Genomic DNA, 24048 nt, shown 5'->3' with positions numbered 1-24048 from the left:
ACTGAACATTTTATCCTCCATAAAAGCAGATTCCAAGAAAAATCAATGGGGAAAGAAGAGCCTTTTTAACAAATAGTTCTGGGGCAAGTAGACACTCACATGCAAAAGCTTATATCCTTACCTCACACCATATAAAAATTAATTCAAAATGGACCAAAGACCCAAATGTAAGAGCTACTAAACTATAAAAACTCTTAATAGAATACAGGTGACCTCTGGATTAGACTAAGATTTTCTAGATAAGATACCTAAAACACAAGCAACAGAAGAAAGATTGGACTTTGTCTAAATTAAAAATTATTTTGCTTCAAAGGATACTATAAGGAAAGTAAAAAGCTAACACAAAGAATAGGAGAAAATATTTGTTTTGTGAATATAAAGAACTCTTACACCTTAATAATAAGAATACAATCCAATTGAAAAAATTGGGCAAAGAATTTGAATATCCATTTCTTATTTTTTTTTTTTGAGACAGAGTTTCGCTCTTGTTACCCAGGCTGGAGTGCAATGGCGCGATCTCGGCTCACCGCAACCTCCGCCTCCTGGGTTCAGGCAATTCTCCCGCCTCAGCCTCCCGAGTAGCTGGGATTACAGGCACGCACCACCATGCCCAGCTAATTTTTTGTATTTTTAGTAGAGACGGGGTTTCACCTTGTTGACCAGGATGGTCTCGATCTCTTGACCTCGTGATCCACCCACCTCAGCCTCCCAAAGTGCTGGGATTACAGGCTTGAGCCACCGTGCCCGGCCGAATATCCATTTCTTTAAAGAAAATATAAAACTGGCCAATAAGCATCTGAAGAGATGCTTAATATCATTCACTAGAGAAATGTAAATTAAATCCACAGTGTGAACTGGAGAAATGTGAACCAAATTGCTTCACGCTCACTAGGATGTCTATAAACAAAAAAAATTAACAAGTGTTTATCAGGCTGTGGAGAAATTGGAACGCTCATATAGTTCTGGTGGGAATGTAAAATGGTGGGAATGTAAAATGGTGCAGATGCTTTAAAAATCAGCCTGACAATTCCTCAAAAAGTTATTACCCAGCAATTCCAGTCTTTGGTATATACCAAACAGAACTGAAAACATCTATCCACACAAAAATTTGTATATAAATGTTCACATTAGCATTTTTTTATAATACTAAAAAATAAAAATCCAAATGTCCATGAGTTAATAAACTGATAAACAAAATGTAGTATATCCATACAATGGAATACTATTCACTACAAAAAGGAATGAAATAATGCCACATGCACATGAACAAATCTTTAAAAACATTTATGCTAAATGAAGATAGAAAATATCACATATTACAGGAAGAGGACGAAAAAAATAACTGTCCGCGACGCCGAGACGAACTGGACCCACAGCCACCATGAGCAGCAAAGGTCAATATCCAACACAGCCAACCTACCCTGTGCAGCCTCCTGGGAATCCAGTATACCCTCAGACCTTGCATCTTCCTCAGGCTCCACCCTATACTGATGCTCCACCTGCCTCCTCAGAGCTCTATCGTCCGAGCTTTGTGCACCCAGGGGCTGCCACAGTCCCCACCATGTCGGCCGCATTTCCTGGAGCCTCTCTGTATCTTCCCATGGCCCAGTCTGTGGCTGTTGGGCCTTTAGGTTCCACAATCCCCATGGCTTATTATCCAGTCGGTCCCATCTATCCACCTGGCTCTACAGTGCTGGTGGAAGGAGGGTACGATGCAGGTGCCAGATTTGGAGCTGGGGCTACTGCTGGCAACATTCCTCCTCCACCTCCTGGATGCCCTCCCAATGCTGCTCAGCTTGCAGTCATGCAGGGAGCCAACGTCCTCGTAACTCAGCGGAAGGGGAACTTCTTCATGGGTGGTTCAGATGGTGGCTACACCATCTGGTGAGGAACCAAGGCCACCTTTGTGCCGGGAAAGACATCATATACCTTCAGCACTTCTCACAATGTAACTGCTTTAGTCATATTAACCTGAAGTTGCAGTTTAGACACATGTTGTTGGGGTGTCTTTCTGGTGCCCAAACTTTCAGGCACTTTTCAAATTTAATAAGGAACCATGTAATGGTAGCAGTACCTCCCTAAAGCATTTTGAGGTAGGGGAGGTATCCATTCATAAAATGAATGTGGGTGAAGCCGCCCTAAGGATCTTCCTTTAATTTCTTTGGAGTAATACTATACCATACTGGTCTTTGCTTTTAGTAATAAAACATCAAATTAGGTTTGGAGGGAACTTTGATCTTCCTAAGAATTGAAGTCGCCAAATTATTCTGACTGGTCTTTAATCTCCTTTAAGTCTTTGATTTATATTACTTGTTATTAAATGGAACGCATTAGTTGTCTGCCATTTCCTTTCCATCCCTTGCCCCACCCATCCCATCTCCAACCTTAGTCTTCCATTTCCTCCCGCCAGTCTCCATTGAATCAATGGTGCAGGACAGAAAGCCAGTCAGACTAATTTCCTTCTTTCCTTGCACTTCTCCCCACTTGTCATCTTTTAACTAGTCTTTTACAAGGATCCTCTGAAACCCCCTCTGTGCCCCAAGCACAGATCCCATTACTTCTGCTTTCATATCTCCTCAGGCGAAAGTGGAGGGTGCCTTTTGGGCCCTCATAGGTTGTCTCTGCATACACGAACCTAACCCAAATTTGTTTTGGTGCCAGAAAAATTGAGCTATATTTGAACAAAGTTACCGTGCAAACTGTACTGTGAACAACAGTTGGTTTAAAACACAAGGGGCAAGGAGGAGGATGCATTTCAAAAGCCTGATTAATGTGTTTAGAGCCAAATTAAGAGGAGTTTTCAGATCAAAAATTGGTTACCATTTTTTGTCAGTGTCTGATGCAGCCACTCATTCGGCCCTAGACTGGGTTAATAGGGTCATATTGTGAATGCCTCACTACAAAATGACTTGAGTCCAGTGAAATCTCATTAGGGTTAAGAATATTTCAGGGATCCTTTAATGTTTTGATTTTTGTTTTCTGAAATTGGATTTTATTTTATTTTATCTTATAATTTCAGTTCATCTAAATTGTGTGTTCTGTACATGTGATGTTTGACTGTACCATTGACTGTTATGGAAGTTCAGCGTTGTATGTCTCTCTCTACACTGGTACACTTAACTTGTGGAATTTTTATACTAAAAATGTAGAATAAAGACTATTTTGAAGATTTGAATAAAGTGATGAAGTTGCATTACAAAAAAAAAAAAAAGAAAAAGAAAATACCACATATTGAAAGATTCCATTTATATGAAATGTCTAGAACAGACAAATTCATAGAGATAGAAAGATTAGTGGTTGCCACAGACAAGGGAGAATGGGGCAGACTGCTCATGGGTATGGGTTTCTTTTTCAAGGGAATAAAATGTTCTGGCATTTGATGGTGATAACTACACAATGGCATTTGATGGTGATAACTGCAGTTACACTTTTAAAAGATGAATTTCATGGTGAGTTATATTTCAAATGGAAAAAAAAAGTTACGTAGGTCTGTAATCACTTATCCATATTTCTGAAATCTAAAATGTTCCAGAAATCAAACTTTTTTTCCTAACTCATTTGTTGATTAAACCTGACTTAAACTAATATGGGTCTTTTAAAAGTAACTCACTGTGAATATTAATTAATATATATTCACTGCAGAACTATTAATGTGCTTGAAAGAAAGTAAGAGGGCTGCTGCTCTGGTTCTTTTAGAGGGTATTATTTAATTAATATATTCATATATTCTAAAAAATGAAAAATTCTAAATTTTACGCTATGTTTGATCCAAGGATTTTGGCTAAGGATTTCTGAACCTATATTATTGTTATGAACTGAATATTTGTACCCACACACACTCTATAAATTTTATATGTTGGAGTCCCAACCCCAATGTGATGGTTTTAGAAGTAGGGTCTTTGGAAGGTAATTCAATTAGATGAGTTTATAAAAATGAGGCCCTGATGATGAAATTAATCTCCTTATAAGAAGAGAAGAGACCAGAACTAGCTTTCTTTCTGCCACAAAAGGACATAGCAAGCATGTGGCCATCTGCAAGCCAGGAAGAGGGAGCTGACCAAGAATCAAATCTGCTAGCAACTTCATCTTGAACTTTCCAGTCTATAGAGAAATAAATGTCTGTTCTTTAAGCCAGGGGTCCCCAGCCCCCAGGCCCTGAAGTACCAGTCCATGGCATAGCCACATAGCAGGAGGTGAGCGGCAGATGAGCAAGCATCACTGCCTGAGCTGTGCCTCCTGTCAGATCAGTGGAAGCATGAGATTCTAATAGGAGCATAAGCCCTTTTGTGAACTGCTCATACGAGGGATCTAGGTTGCAAGCTCCATATGACAATCTAATGATAAATACAATGTGTTTGAATAATATGATCTGTTAAATACATGTGTATACAACAGCAGAGAGGAAAAAAACAACAGTCTACTTGGATCTTAATAATCTAGGTAAGAAAATATATAGCAAGCATACAAATGGAATGGGTAAGGCTAGCTTGAATAAAACAAAGGGAACAAAGGGAATGCAAGGGAGACAGGAAATGTGAGAAGGTGTGATACATGCCTCAATAAAAGAAAGGTCCACTATTAAATGGGGGTAGAAGAGAAAGTTGCCTTTAAAAAAATAACTAGAATTTAAAATCAAGAACAATGCTTCACTGAAAAATTAAAAAGATAAGTCTCACTTGTGCCCACTAGTCTCCAGTTTCACTTTTCAGTGGTAATTACCATTAACAGCTCCGATGAATCACTCCAGAAATGGTATATGCTCACTGACACAACAATAGTAACAAAAAAAGTATCCACCACAATATTAGCAATCTGAACATTAGTTTCAGTAAAAATACAACACATTCTGAACATTTTAAAGGATTGCTAGAGATAGGATTTATTTGTAAAGAAAGACATAGTGTTCTTATTCCTTTCAATGGCTCCACAGTACTTTCTAGTATGGAAATAACAATTAATTAAGCCAGTCTCTTACCGATGAACTATGATTGTTTTCACAATGCAGTTATTAGAAGCAATAGTATAACAAACAAATATGATTTCTAAAAAAATTAATACTTTTATAGATAGATAGATAGATAGATAGATAGATAGATAGATAGATAGATTGCACTTAGGTTTTGGAGTACATGTGCAAAACATGCAGGATTGCTGCATAGGTACATTCAAGGCAATGTGGTTTGCTGCCTCCAAACCCCCGTCACCTGTATCTGGCATTTCTCCCTAAGCTATCCCTCCCCAACCCCCCACAACAGACCCCAGTGTATGATGCTCCCCTCCATGTGTCCATACGTTCTCATTGTTCAACACCCACTTATGAGTGAGAATAAGTGGTGTTTGATTTTTTTGTTCTTCTGTCAGCTTGCTGAGAATGATGGTTTACAGATTCATCAATGTCCCTACAAAGGACAAGAACTCATCATTTTTATGGCTGCATAGTATTCCATTGTGTATATGTGCCACATTTTCCTTGTCCAGTCTAAAGTCGATGGGCATTTGGGTTGGTTCCAGGTGTTTGCTATTGTAAACAGTGCTGCTATGGATATATGTGTGCATGTGTCTTTATAACAGAATGATTTATAATCTTTTGGATATATACCCAGTAATGGGATTGCTGGGTCAAATGGAATTTCTATTTCTGGGTCCTTGAGGAATTGCCACACTGTCTTCCACAATGGTTGAACTAGTTTACACTCCCACCAACAGTATAAAAGTGTTCCTATTACTCCACATCCTTTCCAGCATCTGTTGTCTCCAGATTTTTTAATGATCGCCATTCTAACCGGTATGAGATGGTATCTCCATGTGGTTTTGATTTGCATTTCTGTAATGACCAATGATGATGAGCACTTTTTCATATGTTTGTTGGCCGCATGAATGTCTTCTCTTGAAAAGTTTATATCCTTCACCTACTTTTGAATGGGTTTATTTATATTTTTCTTGTAAATCTGTTTCAGTTCTTTGTAGACTCTGGATATTAGCCCTTTGTTAGATAGGTAGACTGCAAAAATTTTTTCCCATTCTGTTCGTTGCTGCTTCACTATAATGATTGTTTCTTTTGCTGTACAGAAGCTCTGGGGTTTAATTAGAGCCTGCATAGCCCTGGTAATTTGAAGCAAAAAGAACAAAGCTGGAGGCATCACACTACCTGACTTCAAACTATACTATAAGGCTACAAAATCAAAACAGCATGGTACCGGTATCAAAACAGAGGTATAGACAAAGGGAATGGAACAGAGGTGTTGGAGGCAATGCCACACATCTAAAACCATCTGTTCTTTGACAAACCTGACAAAAACAAGCAACAGGGAAAGGAGTCCCTGTCTAACAAATGGTGCTGGGGAAACTGGCTAGCCATGTGCAGAAAGCAGAAACCGGATCCTTTCTGACACCTTACACTAAAATTAACTCCAGATGGATTAAAGACTTAAACATAAGGCTAACACCATGAAAACCCTAGAAGAAAACCTAGACAAAACCATTCAGGACATAGGCATAGGCAAGGACTGCATGAAGTCCTAAAACACCAAAAGCATTGGCAACAAAAGCCAAAATAGACAAATGAGATCCAATGAAACTCCAGAGCTTCTGTACAGCAAAAGAAACAATCATTAGAGTGAACTGGCAACCATATACAGTCTGATGTTCATTAATGTACTTACTGCTATTGAATATACAGCTAACTTATTCAAAATAATAGATTTTGAGACATATATATTTTACCATAATAAAAAAACGAAGATATATATGTCCAAGATAATTACAAACATAAATTTATAATTCTCTGTATAAGCATAAGAAGTATATATGGTAAAATCTCAAGTTACATTTAAAATCTAATGACCTATAAGTAACCCAGGCCAATCAGTGGTATAAGCTCAAAGTATACTCTTCTGTCAGGGAAGAGTTTATTCAAGTATTTAATGAACATCAGACTGTATGCTTAGAAATATGTTCAATATTACATATAAATGCTGTTTTAAAGAGCTATTAACTTATGCTAATTAGGTGCTTATTTTTATAATTGTCTTCAGCAAAAAACTAATCTCCCTTCAGTTCCATGGTAGTATTTAAGAACTTGAAAAATCCTACATATAGAACTGTAACAGCAGCAGCTGCAATTTTCTGAGCTGTTTATATCAAAAGGAACTGCATTGCATACATTATTTCATTTAATTGCTACAACAAAATAAGGTGGGTATATAATTCCACTTTAAGAATGTGAAAAGTGAGATTCAAAAAGCTTAAGTAAGAAGAAGTTACATAGTTGGTGAGGAGCAGTCTGACTTGAATGCTAATGTTTAAGAAACACTAAATGAAAATTTGGCTTTCTATTTCTGAACTACACCAATTGTAGACAAACACAGAGGTGATGAATAAAAACTTTCATGTCTCATTTAAGGAAAAAAAGCAGTGATTATCTCATCACAATACATGTTAAACCCTCAATTACAGAATGATAAGTTTGTACCCCTAGAGATTCTTTTCAGGCATGCCTATTATCCTATTCCTAACGTAGGACCCAACACGGAAAGACAGGTAGAAATTTAGATCAATATTCAGAAATGACACATGTACTAACAAAAAGAATAATTGTTTCAGCCAATGAAATTAGGAAAGTAATAAAAGCAATTACAAATCTTGTAAGGAAGAAGTAAAACTGTCTTTTAGCAGTTGATATGATCATGTACCAAAAAACCTCCTAAGGAATCTACAATCAAGATACTAAAACTAAAACTAATAATTTAACCAGGTTACAGGATATAAAGGTAAGATAAAAAGACAAATTTTTACATACTAACAACAAATATTAAAAACTGAAATTAAACAACATAATTTGAAAGAGTATAAAAAATACTTAGAGGTAAATTTATCAAGATATTTGTAAGACCTCTACATTGAACACTACAAAACATTCCTGAGAGAAATTTAAGATGTAAATAAACAGATTATCATGTTCATAGACTAGAATATATCAATTTTCCCCAAAATTTACCTATAAAATTCAAAGTAATCCCATAGATAGCCAAGTGAATGTTTTGTGGCATCATAAATTGATTCTTAAATTTATATGAAAATGCAAAGGATTTGGCAAAGCCAAACAAATTTGAAAAAGGAAAATAAATCTGAAAAACTTATACTACCTAACTTCATGGCAGATTATAAAGCTCTAGTAATCAAGTATTAGCAAAAGACATGTAGATCAATGGAACAGAAGAGAGATTCCAGAAACAGACCCACAAATATACTACAAACAATCTATTTGACAAAACTTCCAAGGTAAGTCAATGAGCAAAGGATAGTCTTTACAAAAAATTAGGCTGGAACAATTAAAATAAAATAAATCTTAACACTTAAGTCATACCACAGCACAAAAGTAACTTAAGAGGGGCCATGATCCCAAGCATAAGACTTAAATCTACTAAATTTCTAGAAGAAAATGTTTGTTACCTTAGGACAGAAAATATGATACAAAATATGAGGACACAAAAATATGAACCAAAAATAGATATGTAAATTGGAATTCATCAAAATTTAAGAAAAATCTGAATTATAGTGTTAAGAAAATAAAAACAAAGAAAACTTGCCATGAACTAGATGATGTAATATATATATTTGAAAAAGTACTAGATCCAGACTATATAATGAATACTTATATGTTACTTATAATAGAAAACCTAATTTAGAAAAGAGTTAAACACACATTTTACAGAAAACAGCCAATAAGCATACAAAATGATGCTAAATATCATTAGTCACCAACGAAATGCAAAGCAAAACTGTGAGATGTTATTGCACATTCTTAAGAATAACTCTTAGACACTACATAAGAGTTGAAAAGAATGTGAAACAATGGGCAATCTCTTATTGCTGTGGGAATGCAAAATGGTGTAACCCTTTTGGAAAATACTTTGGCAGTTTCTTATAAAGTTAAACATTAGATCCAAAAATTCTACTCTTAAGTATTTACCCAAAAGAAATGAATGAAAGAACATACATACACAAAGATTGGTACAAAAATGTTCATATTAGCATTATTCATTATAGTCTCAAACCAGAAACAATCCAAATTTCCACCAACAGGAGTGAGTAAACGAACAAGTTGTAATATAGACACACATTGTAATACTACTGAACAATAAAACTGAATGAACCACCGGTCAAAAAACATATTAAATATTAACATGGGCAAATCTCAAAAACTGTGCTGTGCTAAAGAAGCCACCAGATAAAAGATTGTATACTCTATGATTCCATTTAAAACTCCAGAACACGTAAAACAACTCTAAAGACAGAAATGACATCAACAGTTACCTAAAGTCTGAGCTCAGGAAAGCAAGAGAGGGCACAAGGTAGATTTTTCAGGTGATGTGGATGTCCTACCTGTCTATACTTGGCAAAACCAATCTTTACACTTAGTAAAGTTGACTTGAAAATCCTTCTAAACATATGTTTGGTGAAATAGAACAAAGCATATTTAAAAGGCGGCAGCTGATTTTAGAAAACAGATTATAAATATTTATAAAAACCTAAAAACAATTTAGAATTAAAACTGGAGAGGGTTTCATCATACTTTCAGTGCTATGAAGACAAATCACCTTGGGGAAAAAAACTAGGGTGAATCTTTAACAAATTTATTCTAACAGAAGATTTTAAAAGTGATTACATAGAAAAACTAACTGATTATAGCATGCTTTTGAAAATCTCTTTCAAGCCAGGGGCTTTTTAGGGCGAGCAGTTAGTGCATTTCTTAGTAATTATAAAAGATGGAGAAAGCAGCAACAGAATTGAACCTGACTGATTCATCTTTGAATGGTTCTTTCAACCATTTCTTAATGTTTAAGTTCACGGGTACAAGTGCAAGTTTGTTACATAGGTAAACTTGTGTCACAGGGGTTTGCTGTACAGATCATTTCATCACCCAGGTACTAAGCAAGATACTCATTAGTTATTTTTCCTGATTCTCTCCATCCATCCACCCTCCACCCTCTGAAAGGCCCCAGTGTGTGTTGTTCCCCTCTATCTGTCCATGTTGAACCACTTCTTTTAAAATTTAGCCCTTTCTAGCTTCATTTTGCCTAACTTCAAGTTAGTGCACTCACTGAATTTTCTGAATTACAACTTGTAGGCTATTGTATACAAAGGTATGGTGTTTGAAATGCTTCCAGATATAGAAAGAGCATATTTGGAAGTCTGTGGCCAGCAGTTTTTGTTACTTTTTAGACAGAGACATATTAAAATTATCTTAATTCAATCAAGGTAGTAAAGTTTAGGTACCCTAGTCCCAAGAATTCAAAGCTGGCAGTAATGGTTTCTAAATAATGAAAATAATAATTTTCCATGTCGAATAATATCTTTTTACAAACTTTCAGAAACATTATCTAACAATGAAGTGAATTCTATTACTGTCAGTCAGGGTTCCTATAGTATTTTTTTTTTTTTAAAGAAAGAAAGAAAGAAAGAAAAGAATAATAAGAAAAAGAATAAAGAAGAGGAAGAAAGAGAAAGAGGAAGAGGGAGAGAGAGTTTTTTTTAATGGATTAAAGAAAGTCATTTTGTTTCTCACAGTTTTCACAACCCAAACAAATAGATAAATTCATAAAGAAAATGTCATACATACATAATTGGAATATTATTCAGCTTTGTTAAAAAAAAGGGGGAGGTGAAATCCTCTCATTTGTGACAATATGAATGCACCGGAAAGATATTATGCTAAGTGAAATAAGTCAGGCACAGAAAGACAAATACTGCACATTTACAGAAAAGTATAAACTTGAAGAATATTCCAGCAGCATATTGCAATACTTATGTACATTTTTATTTTAATTTCGCAACTATTGTAATACATTGCTCAGAAAAATTATGCACCTTGCCCAAACTACCAAAGAGAGCTATGATTTAAAACCATATCAAACCCCCAAATCCATTTTAAGTATCATGCTGTAATACCTCAAAAGGAAAGCTCAATCTCTCCAAGAGGTACTACATAAACTTGAGAAAAGAGTGACAGCATAATTTTTAAAGACTTAATTTACCTTCAGAGGACGCAGAGCGCCACAAAATTTTGTCCACCAGCTGTTTTCAATGAATTCTAAATGCCTCTCTCTCTTCTTAAGTGTTCGTAACCTTTCTTCAAATTGTTTTAAGGCACGTTTATCCCTTGCTGGCAAAGGTCGACCATCTTTGCTCTGCAAATAACAGAACAAAATAAAAGTTTTATCATTAACATCTTATTAAAGTACTTAGCAGATTCAGCAGATCAGGTAACAAAACCTTTTCAGGATGGACATTCCTCAGGCAAATTTACAAACTAAAAAAAACCTGACAACAGCAATATGACAATAAACATAGGATAACCAAGGTCAGCATCAAAATGTGGATGTGTGTACATTTATGCCTACCTTCTTCTTGATCGCAATATATGGTAGAGTTATGCTCCACAAAAGTATTTTTTATAAGAAGAGTTAACTACTATGCACGTTGTTCAATTATTCTCCATCCTCTCTAAACTCACTGTATCACTTATTTTAATATATTTGGCTCTGCCCCTTCCCTCTCTCTAGTCAAGCTGTTGTGTTACCTGAAATGATGCTTCTCAGCCCAATTAAAATACTAACAGAATAAAGCAACACAAGTACAGATAGCATGCAGAGGTTTTTGTAACAATTACTAAGAATTGATGCTTCCTTGTTTTCCAACTATTTTGGCAATTGAGTCAAGTTTTCTTTGGCCAATCTATCTCACAGGTAATTTCCGTCTATTTTTACATGACACTTTCTGTAATCATGAGCAGCACCTTTCTCATCATATCTCACAGACACACTTTCTCAATGAACTCTCCAGCTCCTGTCTTCAATTGGCCACAAAAATAAGACAACTACTAAATATGGAAAAGGTAAACTATAAAATTGTTTTTATTGGAAGGAAAAAGAAAAATATTTGTACAGGATTACATTTTTAAAATGCAAATACATTAGATATTAGAATGTCTTTAATATTTCTGTTAAGGTTGAAATAGGTTCCTAGCAGATACACAACATATTGCTCTCCCGTGTATTCTAATGCAGCCTCAATTTGAAAACATAAATATAATGCAGAGAATACCTATGTAACCTTTAATAAAGAGATTTACAGTTACAACAATCTCTTTACATATCTGCATCATTATGCTCTTCTAAATCCTCTTCCACATCTTATCTTACTGTTTGTCAAACTTCATGCATAAGCAGCACTTAAAAAGTTTGTTAAATACAGACTTCTAGGCTCAATCCCCAGAGGATGTGATTTTGTAGGTCTTGAGTGGGGCCTAGAATTTGAATTTCTACCAAATTTCTAGGAGATGCAGATGCTACTAGTCCAGAGACCACACTTTACATACTCCAGAATATATTTCATTCCTTTAAGTCAAGTACATTGGGTATTATCACTGGATTCCAGAACACAGAAACTAAGAGGAATTTTCTGAAGATCAGAGGAATAAAATGAGCACTCTCTTCTGGAAGACAAATCCAGGTAACAATACTTCAAGTGTGTGGTATGAGAAGGATTTGGCACTTTATATCTTAACCATAACAATATTCCCCAAAATTTCCATCATCTTATCAAAAGAATACTAAAAATGCGGTAATTTTGTCTCACTGCTGGTGTTCAGCATTTCAGAAAAAAAATTAGTAAACTGATTTAAGGATCCACTTGAAACAAACCCGTTATCTGCCTATTTGGTGAATGCTGCAGTGGAATGAGGGATGAATGTCCATTTCGCCTTGCCAATTGACTAAACAAATACATAAGAATAATTTTGGTCAAGGAAACAAATACTAAGATGTACACTCAGCAGTGGACAGCTATCTCATTTGAAAGAAAAAAATGTGGTTATATACGTTAAAATGTAGTTCAAAGGTATGAGAAACTCACTGTTATTTAAAAAAAAAAAAAAAAGGGCAAAACATGAAAGCTTCCCTTCACACTGTCTCACTGTCTCCAGTTACCGTATTACCATTCCTCTTTCCTACAGTTTTCACTGTTAAGCAGTTCAATATCCTTCTGCAAATTTTCTATTTATTTACACACACACACCCACAAATACACACATATTCAGATACATTTAAGATTTCTTGTTATACACAATAGGTAACATTTCTTGAAAACCTTTCTTTTTTAAGTTCAGGGGTACGTGTGCAGGATGTGCAGGTTTGTTACACAGGTAAATGTGTGTCATGGGGTTTGTTATACGGATTATTTCATCCCCCAGGAAGCAAGCCTAGTATCTACTAGTTATTTTTCCTAATCTCCCTCTTTCCACCCTCTGACCTCCAGTAGGCCCTAGTGTGCATTGTTCCCCTCTGTGTGTCCATGTGTTCTCATTATTTAGCTTCTACTTGTGAGAACACGTAGTATTAGATTTTCTGTTCATGTGCTGGTGTGCTAAGGATAATGGCTTCTAGCTCCATCCATGTCCCTACAAAGGACAGGATCTTATTCTTTTTATGACTGCATACTATTCCATAGTGTATATGTATCACATTTTCATTATGCTGTCTACCACTGAAGTGCATTTAGGTTGATTCCATGTCTTTGCTATTGTGAATAGTGCTGCAATGAACATTTGTGTACATATCTTTTTCTCAGAATGCTTTATATTCCTCTGGGTATATATCCAGAAGTGAGATTGCTGGGTTAGATGATAGCTCTGCTTTTAGTTCTTTGAGGAATCACCATACTACTTTCCACAACGGTTGAACTAATTTACACTTCTACCAACAGTGTATAAGAGTTCCCTTTTTTCTGCAACCTCGCTGGCATCTGTTATTTTTTGACTTTTTAATAACAGCCATCTGACTGGTGTGAGATGGCATCTCACCAGTTTTTATTTTTATTTCTCTAATGATCAATGATGTTGAGCTTTTTCATATGATTGTTGGCCACATGTATGTCTTCTTTTGAAAAGTGTCTTGAGCACCTTTCTTGTGCAAAAAACTGGTCTTCTCTTTTTATATTTATTTGCCATAAATCTTCTGAATAACTCTTTGAGGCAGATAATAGTATATTCATTTATTAAATGAGAAAAAAAGGCCTACAGATGTTACGTGCACAATCAGTAGAGCCAGATTTTGAATGGAGATCATCTGATTTTGCAAGACGTACTCTTCAAGCTATATATAGATTTATAAATATATCTCATTCCTTTTCATCACTGCACATTACAACATGGTATCTAGATTTAACAAATAGCTTATTTTGAACATTTGCATTATTTCCTTTTTTCGTTTTTGTTGAGGGCCATTGACAATGTGCCATAAACATCCTTATATACCTGGGTACAAACATGTACGTATAATTCAGTAGGATAATTTCCTAGAGGTAAACTGTTAGATTAAACATTAATTATTAAAAGGTATGTATCTATACGTACAGGCACATGTCAAAATATTCAATTTTTTTAAAAAGTTGTATTTTTTATACACTCAAAGTCTATCCCCAAATTCTGATAAAAAATTGACAGAGATAAAAATTTAAAAGCAGTCCAAATAATTTTTTAAAATATACTGAGTTGTTCTACTTTTCACATCTCTAATCACTAAGGTTACCAACCATCTTGGTTTTAGCTCTGAAAGTCTCATGTTCTGGATATCCCTGGGGTCCCAGATAAACTGAGATGCCTGGTCAACCTACTAATTACTAATTAGCTGAAGCATCATTTCATATTTTTACTGCACAGTATAGTTTCTCCTTTTATGAGCTACCTATTTGGATCCTTTTTTCATTAATTTTGTGTTGCCTGCACTTTTTCTTACTGACTTAAAGATGCTCTTTACATATCACTTGTATTGCAGATTTTCTCCCATGTCATCATTGCCTTTTAGCTTTCTCTTTAATGTCCTTTATCAGTAAATAAAACTTGCAACATAAAAATTTAAAACTCACCAATTGTCTCTTAATTAGCACCAAGGTGTTTAGAAAGATCTTGTCTACAGCAAGAAAAATTTTACCTTCACTTTCTGCTGTTTTATAAATTTTATATTTAAAAATTGATTTTTATTTGATGAGATTTTATGCAAATTTCATTTTTACCTTTTATAGATTATATTATTTTATAGATTATATTTAATTATATTGAACCAAAACTTAAGAAAATTGTTATTGCCACAATATTAAATCTCCCCAACTATGAATTAATGAAATTCTCCATTTGTTCAGGTCTTCTATTACATATTTCAGTAAATTTTATTATTTCTCTTTTTTTTTTAATTTTTTTTTTTGAGATAGAGTTTCGCTCTTGTTACCCAGTCTGGAGTGCAATGGCGCGATCTCGGCTCACTGCAACCTCTGCCTCCTGGGTTCAGGCAATTCTCCTGCCTCAGTCTCCTGAGTAGCTGGGATTACAGGCACATGCCACCATGCCCAGCTAATTTTTTGTATTTTTAGTAGCGATGGGGTTTCACCATGTTGACCAGAATGGTCTCGATCTCTTGAACTCATGAACCACCCGCCTCGGCCTCCCAACATGCTGGGATTACAGGTGTGAGCCACCGCGCTCAGCCAAATTTTATTATTTCTATCAGGAAGATCTTGAATTTATTATTTTATAGTTTGTAGCTATTGTGAATGGGATTATTTTCTATTATATCTTCCAACTAATTAATGATTTTTATCTTTACATCTAGGCACTGTGATAAACTCATTAGGTCTATTAGTGTGTCAACTGATTATTTTAGATTATCTTGGTAGATGATATTTGCCAATAAAAAACATTATTTTCCTTTTTTTCCCCTCCTCTCCCTGCTTATATGTAAATTCTAAATTATTTCTCATCTGACTCAGATTGCCATAAATATGCTAAAAGTAACAATGATACTAACACTACTCTTCTGTATCTGACATTAATGGGAATGTTTCTATTCTTTCACGATTAAGTATGCTCATTAAAGGCTTCCCTTCCGTATTATCCTTATTTTGAAAAGACTCTTTTTTTTTTTGTTTTTTTTGAGACAGAGTTTTGCTCTTGTTACCCAGGCTGTAGTGCAATGGCGCGATCTTGGCTCACCGCAACCTCCGCCTCCCGGGTTCAGGCAATTCTCCTGCCTCAGCCTCCTGAGTAGCTGGGATTACAGGCATGCACCACCATGCTCAGCTAATTTTTGTATTTTTAGTAGAGACGGGGTTTCACCATGTTGACCAGGATGGTCTCGATCTCTTGACCTCATGATCCACCCGCCTCGGCCTCCCAAAGTGCTGGGATTACAGGCTTGAGCCACCGCGCCCGGCCGAAAAGACTCTTTTTGAAAATGTAACTACAAATTGGCTTTTAGCAAATACTCTGACATCTACTAAGATGTTTATATTTCACATTTAATCTCAATATACTAAACTGCTTTAATATATTTTCTAATGTATCATGCTTACATTTCTGAGATAAACCTAATCTGATTATGAAATATTCTCTTATTATAGCATATGTTTTCAATTGCTTTTATTTTTGAAACAGCATCTTGCTCCATCATCCAGGATGGAGTGCAGAGGCACGATCATGGCTCACTGCACCCACAACTTTCTGGACTCAAGTGATCATCCCAACTCAGTCTCCCAAGTAGCTAGGACTATAGGTGCATGCCACAACACCTACCTAAGTTTTTGTATTTTTTTGTAGAGATGGGGTTTCGCCATATTGCCCAGGCTGGTACCAAAACCTGAGCTCAAACAATACACCCACCTATGCCTCCCAAAGTGCTGGGATTACAGGTGTGAGCCACCATACCTGGCCACTTATATTTTATTTATATTAAAATATTTGCTTCTACTTTCATAAGAAAGCTGATATATGGTTTCCTTTTTGTGTGTGCTGTTATTGCCTAGTTTATGATAATCATACCAGCTTAGGAGAAGAATTTTGAGGACTTGTCATTTTTTCCCATCATCTTTGAATAAGATTTATCTGTTACTTGAAGATGATAGAGAAAGAAAAACTTTTGACTGTAATTTTAGAGGTACATTTAATTGGCAGGGGGTTACATGTAATCTTTAGCTCATTCAACTAGTACATAAAACTTGAACATAAATATTATAATAAAATATATTATATATGAAATGATACCTGAGAACTAGTAAGACCCTGATCATACATAAGAAAAACTTTTGCTTTATAAGTGTAGAATAATGATAGAAATTCTCAAGTTGTTAGTGTCCTACATTACACAGAACACAAATTTTTAAAAATACAGACATGGTTCTATAAGGATACTGTATTAGTCCATCCTCAGGCTGCTATAAAGAACTACTGAAGATTGAGTACTTTATAAAGGCAACTGGTTTAATTGACTCACAGTTCCACAAGGCTGGGAAGCCTCAGGAAACTTACAATTATGGCAGATGGGGAAGCAAACATGTCTTTCTTCACATGGTGGCAGGAAGAAGTGCCAAGCAAATTGGGAAATGCTCCTTATAAAGCCATCAGACCTCATGAGAACTCACTCATCATGAGAACAGCATGAGGTTAACTGCCCCCATGACTCAATTACCTCCTACTGGGTCCCTCCCGGGACATAGATTATGGGAACTGAATTCAAGATAAGATTTGGGTGGGGACACAGCCAAATCATACCAGATTATGTCACAAAAAACTCAAACAATGTAAAAAGTTACGTGATTGATAATGTCTAAGTTATATCAGAAAGCAGCTCAAAGACAAAGTAGTTTTATGCTTCCCAATGACACCAAAACACCAACTCACTTTTGATTTAATCGTTTGGATGTGTTGTTCTACTTCTTCAATGTCCTCAGTGTTTTCTAAACGTTCATAAGCAGCGCTTCTAGTGCCTTTTATCAGATTTAAAGGCAACGCAGACATGCCATAGGCCTAAAAGAAACAAAATTGAAATGTTTTAGGAATAATGTTTCAAATATACACAATTTTAGGTTAAAAATGGCTTTTAAAGTCGTAACATAAGAGTCAGCAGTTGTGAAAGATTACAGTTACTGAAAATTGTGGTATATAAGAGTGAACATTATATTGGCTCATAATTCTCCTTATTTCGCATTTACATTTAAACAGAGGCAAACTTATAACACGATTCCTCAGAGGACAAGTTGCAAATTTACTGTGAATTTACTGTACAATACTTTATCAGAGTAATGACTACAACGTCAGACTAATTGAAGGTTAAGATAGTATAAATTAGTAAAAACAATTTTAAAATGATTTTCTGTAAAAAAATTTATTCCAAGTATACTTAGTAAACCTTTAATATATACATGTTATTTGATTAGCATACAAACTTTAACTTATTAATCAATATTAAGAATACACATGTCATTATATATACTACCCAATTCCATATTCCAGTCCCAAATGACAGCTTTTTATTATAACCATTAATAATACTTAATGGCATTTGCCATACAACAATTATTCAGAATCATTACTGATGGTACTTCCTTAGGAGAAATACTGACAACTATAATCTCCTGGTTGCAGCAGCAAACTCAGAAGTGGATACAACATTATGTACTTAAATGTTTTTCATTTTCCTTCTGAGCACACTTTACCCAGTCCCCCATGTAGTTAGGCCATGATATTGAGCTCAGGACAATAAATGCAGGCAGAAGTGAGAAATGTCACTTTTTAGACATAATCCCAAACATCAAAATATCCTGGGTGATCCTGAATGCTTTTTCTCATGCTCTCTGCTACCTAGCTGTCAATTCCAAGAATGACTTAAGATAACTTTAGTGTTAATTTTAATTACTTTAATATTCTAATATTCTTCATTAAGTCTCCTTTATGCAATGATTAAATATTGGTTAAAGTACAATTCAAATAGCAAAGCATAAATTCTAACAAATCAGCTTTTTTTTTAATTAGGGGAGAAGAATAAAAAACACAAATGAAAAATATCCCAGAAATCAACTAGTTCTACATGTAATATCAATTCTACAACATACTGTATTTAGATACTTAGCTAGTTGAAATTATTATCCAATATAGAAATCCTTGTATTTCCAAAGGAGAAACACTTTAAAAAAAAACCTTGCACTTCAAATATTATTAAAACATAAGTTAATATTCTCATTATTTCCCTTTCATCCCAAAAAAGGAAGGGGTGGAGGAAGATTCCGTTACTATTAGATGAAAATGCAATTTGGATACAGTACAGTTTGAGTATCCCTTATCTTAAATGACTGGGACTAGAAGTGTTTTAGATTTCAGAATTTTTTGGTCTTTTAGTATATTTGCATTATTTAGCATCCCTAATCTGAAAATCCAAAATTTGAAATGCTGCAAGGAGAGATGAAACAAGATGGTAGAATAGATGCCTACACCATTCATCTTCCTCACTGGAAAATCACACTGTAACATCTACACACAGAAAAGTACTGCCACAAGAACCAAAAATCAGGTAAGCAATCACAGTACCTGGTTTTAACTTTATATCACTAAAAAAGGCATTGAGGAGGGCAGGAGAGACAGTCTTGAATCACCAATGCCATCCCTCCCTCATCCCTCAGAAGCAGCCATGAGGCAGCATGGAAGGAGAATATTTTCAGTTTCAGAAGGGAGAGAGCACAGTGACTCGGGGGATTTTACATTGAACTCAGTGCTGCCCTGTCACAGTGGACAATAAAGCCATGCTTGGCTCAGCTAGTGCCCATGCATAGAAGGAACATTTGCACCAGCCCTATCCAGAGGGGAATCACCCATCCCATTGGTTGAAACCGGAGTTTCTTGGCAAGGTTTGCCACTGTGAACAAAGTGCTCTGGCGTCCTAGGTGAACTCGAAAGGCAGTCGAGGAAACAAGGACTGCAATTCCTAGACAACTCCTACTGGTAGGCTAGGCTTAGAGTGGACCAGGATGGCATGTGACCTACGAAGACTGCAGCTAAGGGAGTGCTTGCACCATCTCTCTCCCAACCCCAGGCAGTGTAGCTTACCTCAACAAAAGTGGCTCTTTCCTTTGGCTTGAGGAAAGGGGAGGAAAGAGTAAAGAGAACTTTGTTTTGCATCTTGGATACCAGCACGGCCACAGCAGGATACTGTGGCAGAGTCATAAGGCCCCCATTCCAAGGCCTAGCTCACAGATGACATTTCTAAACACACCTTGGGCCAAAAGGGAATCTGCTGCCTTGAAAGGTAGGTAGGATTGATTAGCTGCTGAGTGAAGAGCCCCTGGTCCCTGAATAACCAGCAGTGTTACCTACAGAGTGTGTTATGGACCTTGGGCTCTGAGATACACTGGCTTCAGGGGTGACCCAGCACATTCCCAGCTATGGTGGATATGGTCTGAGAAAAGTAAGGGGGATTTTGTCTTGCACCTTAGGTACCAGCTCAGCCACAGTAAAGCAGAGCCAACAAGTGGGCTCTTGGGGTCCTCAAGTCAAGTTCTAGGCTCTTAGAGGACAGCATCCCTAGACATGCCCTGAACCAGAAGGGAATCCTGCAGGCTGAGTCTCGGGCCTGGCAGCAATCATCACAAGTGATCGGAAAAGCCCTTGGGCTTTAACTGAACTTTGGTGGTGGCCTGGTAGAACCCCATGTAACAGTGCTGGTGGTGGCCACAGGGAGAGACTCCTCTGCCTGTTGAAAGGGTAGGGAAGAACAAGAAGGACTTTGTATTATGGTGATGTGTCAGCTTACCCATAGATCATCAGGTAAACTGCTAAGGTTTTTACTCTAATCCCTGGCTCTCAGACAGCATCTCTGGACACACCCAGGACCTGGTGGAGGAACTTGACACCCTGAAGGGAAAGGCCTTAGGGAAGATCCAGTGCTGTGCTGGCTTCAGGTCTGACTCAGAGCAGTCTCAGTGCTGTTTGCCACAGGAGTGCTTGCATTGTTGTACTGGCCAGAGCATAGAAAGTCAACACCAAGACAAAAGTATGCCAAATCACAGGGTCTTTATTGCTGGTGGCCATGGAGGACTTGCATCTCTTCAACCCATGGCCCCAAAAGGAGGGTGTCAAGACATTTTATACCTGTAAAACCATCTCGGGGGTGAGGGTGAGGGGCTCCAGACATTCTGAGGGCCAGGGGACTTTGGACATTCTGATTGTTACTTAAGTGGTTTACAAAAGTCAAGATAAGCATTTGTTTACACATTGTCTGGGTAGGGTGGAAATCACAGACCTTAATTACTTATTACAAGTTGCAGGGGCCAAGATGGCATGGGTTTGGACTGCTTGCCTGTCACATTAGGGTTACAGAGAGCAGTTTCAATAGAAAGCCGAAGTATGGTTGAGGTATGCAGTTTTATGGGGCTTTTTACCATGTCACAGCTTTACCACACTCTGAAATCCAGGTGGCTCAGTGCAGAGAGACTGTTTGCTTAAGAGAAAATAAGGGAGAAAAAAAACTCAAGAGCTTCTGTGTAGTAATCCAGAGAATTCCTTCAGATCTTATTCTGTGGGTCACGATGGCCAGGGGGAGACCTATGTTAATTCTAGCTAAATAATTATAAGCATGCTTGGCTCAGAGTGTACTGAAGTTTATACACCAAACTAAACTATATTATTGGTGCAGTTAATGAGAAATCAGGCAGCAACAGGAGGCCTAAGGTAAAGACCATGGAGAGCGCAGTAACACCAGGGAACACTGCGGGATGGTTGCGGAGCAGGGAATACTGCTCTGTTCCCACAAATGCCTTCTCAGCATGGAGACTGCAGGAGGGCCTCATAAAGAGGGCTTATGCAAAGATCTCTGAGAAGGGAGGTGACCTCTGTTCACAAGATCCCGGAGGGTCTTTGCAGATGGGAGCTGGCAAGGAGGAGAAAAGCCTTGCAGGGCAGAGATCACCGAACGCCTCAGGCTCTGCCTAGGTTCTGGGAATATGGAGTGATTTTAATTGCTCTATGTCCTCAATGCTCAGGAGATAAAAGCCCCTTGATACATTGGGTGTGGTCAGACCAGGTGGCTCCTCATTTGCTATACTTCTGATGCAGCCGCTAAACTCAGAGTACTAGTTTAGCATGTCTTAGAAAAATCTCAAGTGCTGTTAAATACTCAGATAGCAAGTTTAGTATGACTTAGAAGGATCACAGTGCTCCAACTCCCCAGCTATCTTAACTACCCCTTTACCCTCCCCTTCCATGCCCATAAGATCAATGAGATTACGCATATAATAAAAGGGTTTGGAGCCCAGAACTCCGGCCAATGCAGTTCCCATGCTTGGGTTGGTCCCCTAAAGCCATGCTATAAATTCACTCATGTCTCTGTCTTTATTTTCTTTTCTCAATCCCTCATCACCCCTGGGACTAAGGGCACCCACGTATGGGGTTGGGGCTGGTACCCAATGTTATCCAAGACCACCAAGTTGGTACCTCTATGAGTCTGCAAAAACCACAGTGTTAATGGTCTTGGGGCCCAAGCCCCTTCAAATAGCTGGAAAGCCTTCCTAAGAAGGACAAACACAAACAAGTCCAAAATGTGAAGACTATATTAAATATCTAACTGATCAATGCCCAAACACTGATGGACATCTATAAACATCAACACCTTCCAGGAAAATGTGACCTCACCAAATGAACTAAATAAGATACCAGGAACCAATCCTGGAGAAACAGGGATATATAAACTTTCAGACAGATAATTCAAAACAGCTGTCTTGAAGAAACTCAAAAAAATTCAAGAGAACACAGAGAAGGAATTTGGAATTCTAGCAAATAAATATTTTTTAACAAAGGGATTGAAATAATTAAGAAGAAGCAAACAAGTAGTCTAGAGCTGGAAAAATGCAACTGACATACTGAAGAATGCATCGGTCTCTTAATATTAAAACTGATCAAGCAGAAAAAAAATTAGTGAGTTTGAAGACAAGACTATTTGACAATACATAGAGGAGACAAAAGAAAAATTAAAAAAAAAATGATGTACACCTACAAGATCTAGAAAATAGTCTCAAAAGGAAAAGTCTAAGAGTTACTGGCCTTAAAAAGTGGGAAGAGAAAGAGACAGGGATATAAAGCTTATTCAAAGGGATAATATCAGAAAACTTACCAAACCTAGAGAAAGATATCAACATTCAAGTACAAGAAGGCTGTAAAACATCCAGCAAATTTAACCCAAAGAAGTCCACCTCAAGACATTTAATTATCAAACTCACAAAGGTCAAGGATAAAGAAAGAATTCTAAAAGCAGAAAGAGAAAAGAAACAAGTAATAAACATGGAGTTCCTATATGTCCAGAGCAGACTTCTCAGTGGAAACGTTACAGGCCAGGAGACAACAACATGACATATTTAAAGTGCTGAAGATAGAAAAATTTTACCCTAAAATAGAATATCCAGTGAAAGTATCCTTCAAGTATGAAGGATAAAGATCTTCCCAGAGAAACAAAAGCTAAGAGACTGCATTAACACCACATCTGCCCTAAAAGAAATGGCTAAAGGGAGTTCTTCAATCTGAAACAAAAGGATGTTAAAGAGCAAGAAGCAGTCATGTGAAGGTACAAAATGCACTGGTAATACTACACAGAAAAACACAGAATAGTATAACATTACAATGATGTTGTATAAACTAGTCTTGTCTAAGGTAGAAAACTAAATGATGAGCCAATCAAAAAACTAACAACTTTTCAAGACACAGCACAATGAGACATAAAGAGAAACAACAAAAAGTTTAAAAGCAGGAAGATAAAGTGTAGAGCTTCTATTCATTAACTTTTTGTGTGTTTTTATGGGTTATAAAACAGCAATCACAAGCCTTATGGTAACCTCTGATTGAACAAATAACAAATACTTAAAAACATAAAAGCAAGACATTAAAGTATACCACCAGACAAAATCACCTTCACTAAAAGGAAGACAAGAAAGAAGGAAAGAAAGAGGAGAAGATTATAAAACAACCAGAATATAAATAACAAAATGGCAGAAGTCCTTACTTATCAATAATAACATTAAACATAAGTCAACTGAACTCTCTAATCAAAAGACATAGACTAATTGAATGGATTAAAAAAACCACGACTCACTGATATGTTGCCTACAAGAAATACACTTCACCTATAAAGACCCGCATAGACTGGGAAGGAAAAAGATATTCCATGCCAATAGAAACAAAAA

The 24048-nt window shown here is 36.6% G+C and overlaps 2 protein-coding genes across 12 annotated transcripts in view; one reads left to right on the top strand and one right to left on the bottom strand.

Moving 5' to 3' along the window:
- Nucleotides 1–24048, bottom strand: part of LMBRD1 (LMBR1 domain containing 1) — a 170111-nt gene that overhangs the window by 72290 nt on the left and 73773 nt on the right. For all 10 annotated transcript variants that reach the window (XR_012517315.1, XR_012517317.1, XR_012517319.1 and 7 more), the window contains exons 8-9: nucleotides 17729–17854; nucleotides 11037–11189 (exon numbers count right to left, since the gene is read on the bottom strand). Coding sequence is in view for 1 of the 10 variants with exons in the window: in XM_003926345.4 (XP_003926394.1) it covers nucleotides 11037–11189; nucleotides 17729–17854 (279 nt within the window). In the remaining 9 variants the exon portion in view is untranslated. The remainder of the gene's footprint in view (nucleotides 1–11036; nucleotides 11190–17728; nucleotides 17855–24048) is intronic.
- LOC101032180 (DAZ-associated protein 2) lies at nucleotides 1319–2564 on the top strand. Of its 2 annotated transcripts, XM_010337122.3 has the most exons (2): nucleotides 1325–1683; nucleotides 1761–2564. In XM_010337122.3, exons 1-2 carry the CDS (start codon nucleotides 1382–1384, stop codon nucleotides 2080–2082), a joined length of 624 nt encoding a protein of 207 aa, XP_010335424.1. In that variant the 5' UTR covers nucleotides 1325–1381; the 3' UTR covers nucleotides 2083–2564. The 2 variants fall into 2 exon arrangements, with proteins under 2 accessions (XP_003926395.1, XP_010335424.1); XM_003926346.4 differs by having other exon boundaries at nucleotides 1319–1982.

The sequence above is a fragment of the Saimiri boliviensis genome, chromosome 4 (assembly GCF_048565385.1).
Source record: "Saimiri boliviensis isolate mSaiBol1 chromosome 4, mSaiBol1.pri, whole genome shotgun sequence".
Lineage (NCBI taxonomy): Eukaryota > Metazoa > Chordata > Mammalia > Primates > Cebidae > Saimiri > Saimiri boliviensis.
The sequence above is the reverse complement of the archived record's forward strand: the minus strand, read 5'-3'. Positions and strand labels throughout refer to the sequence as shown.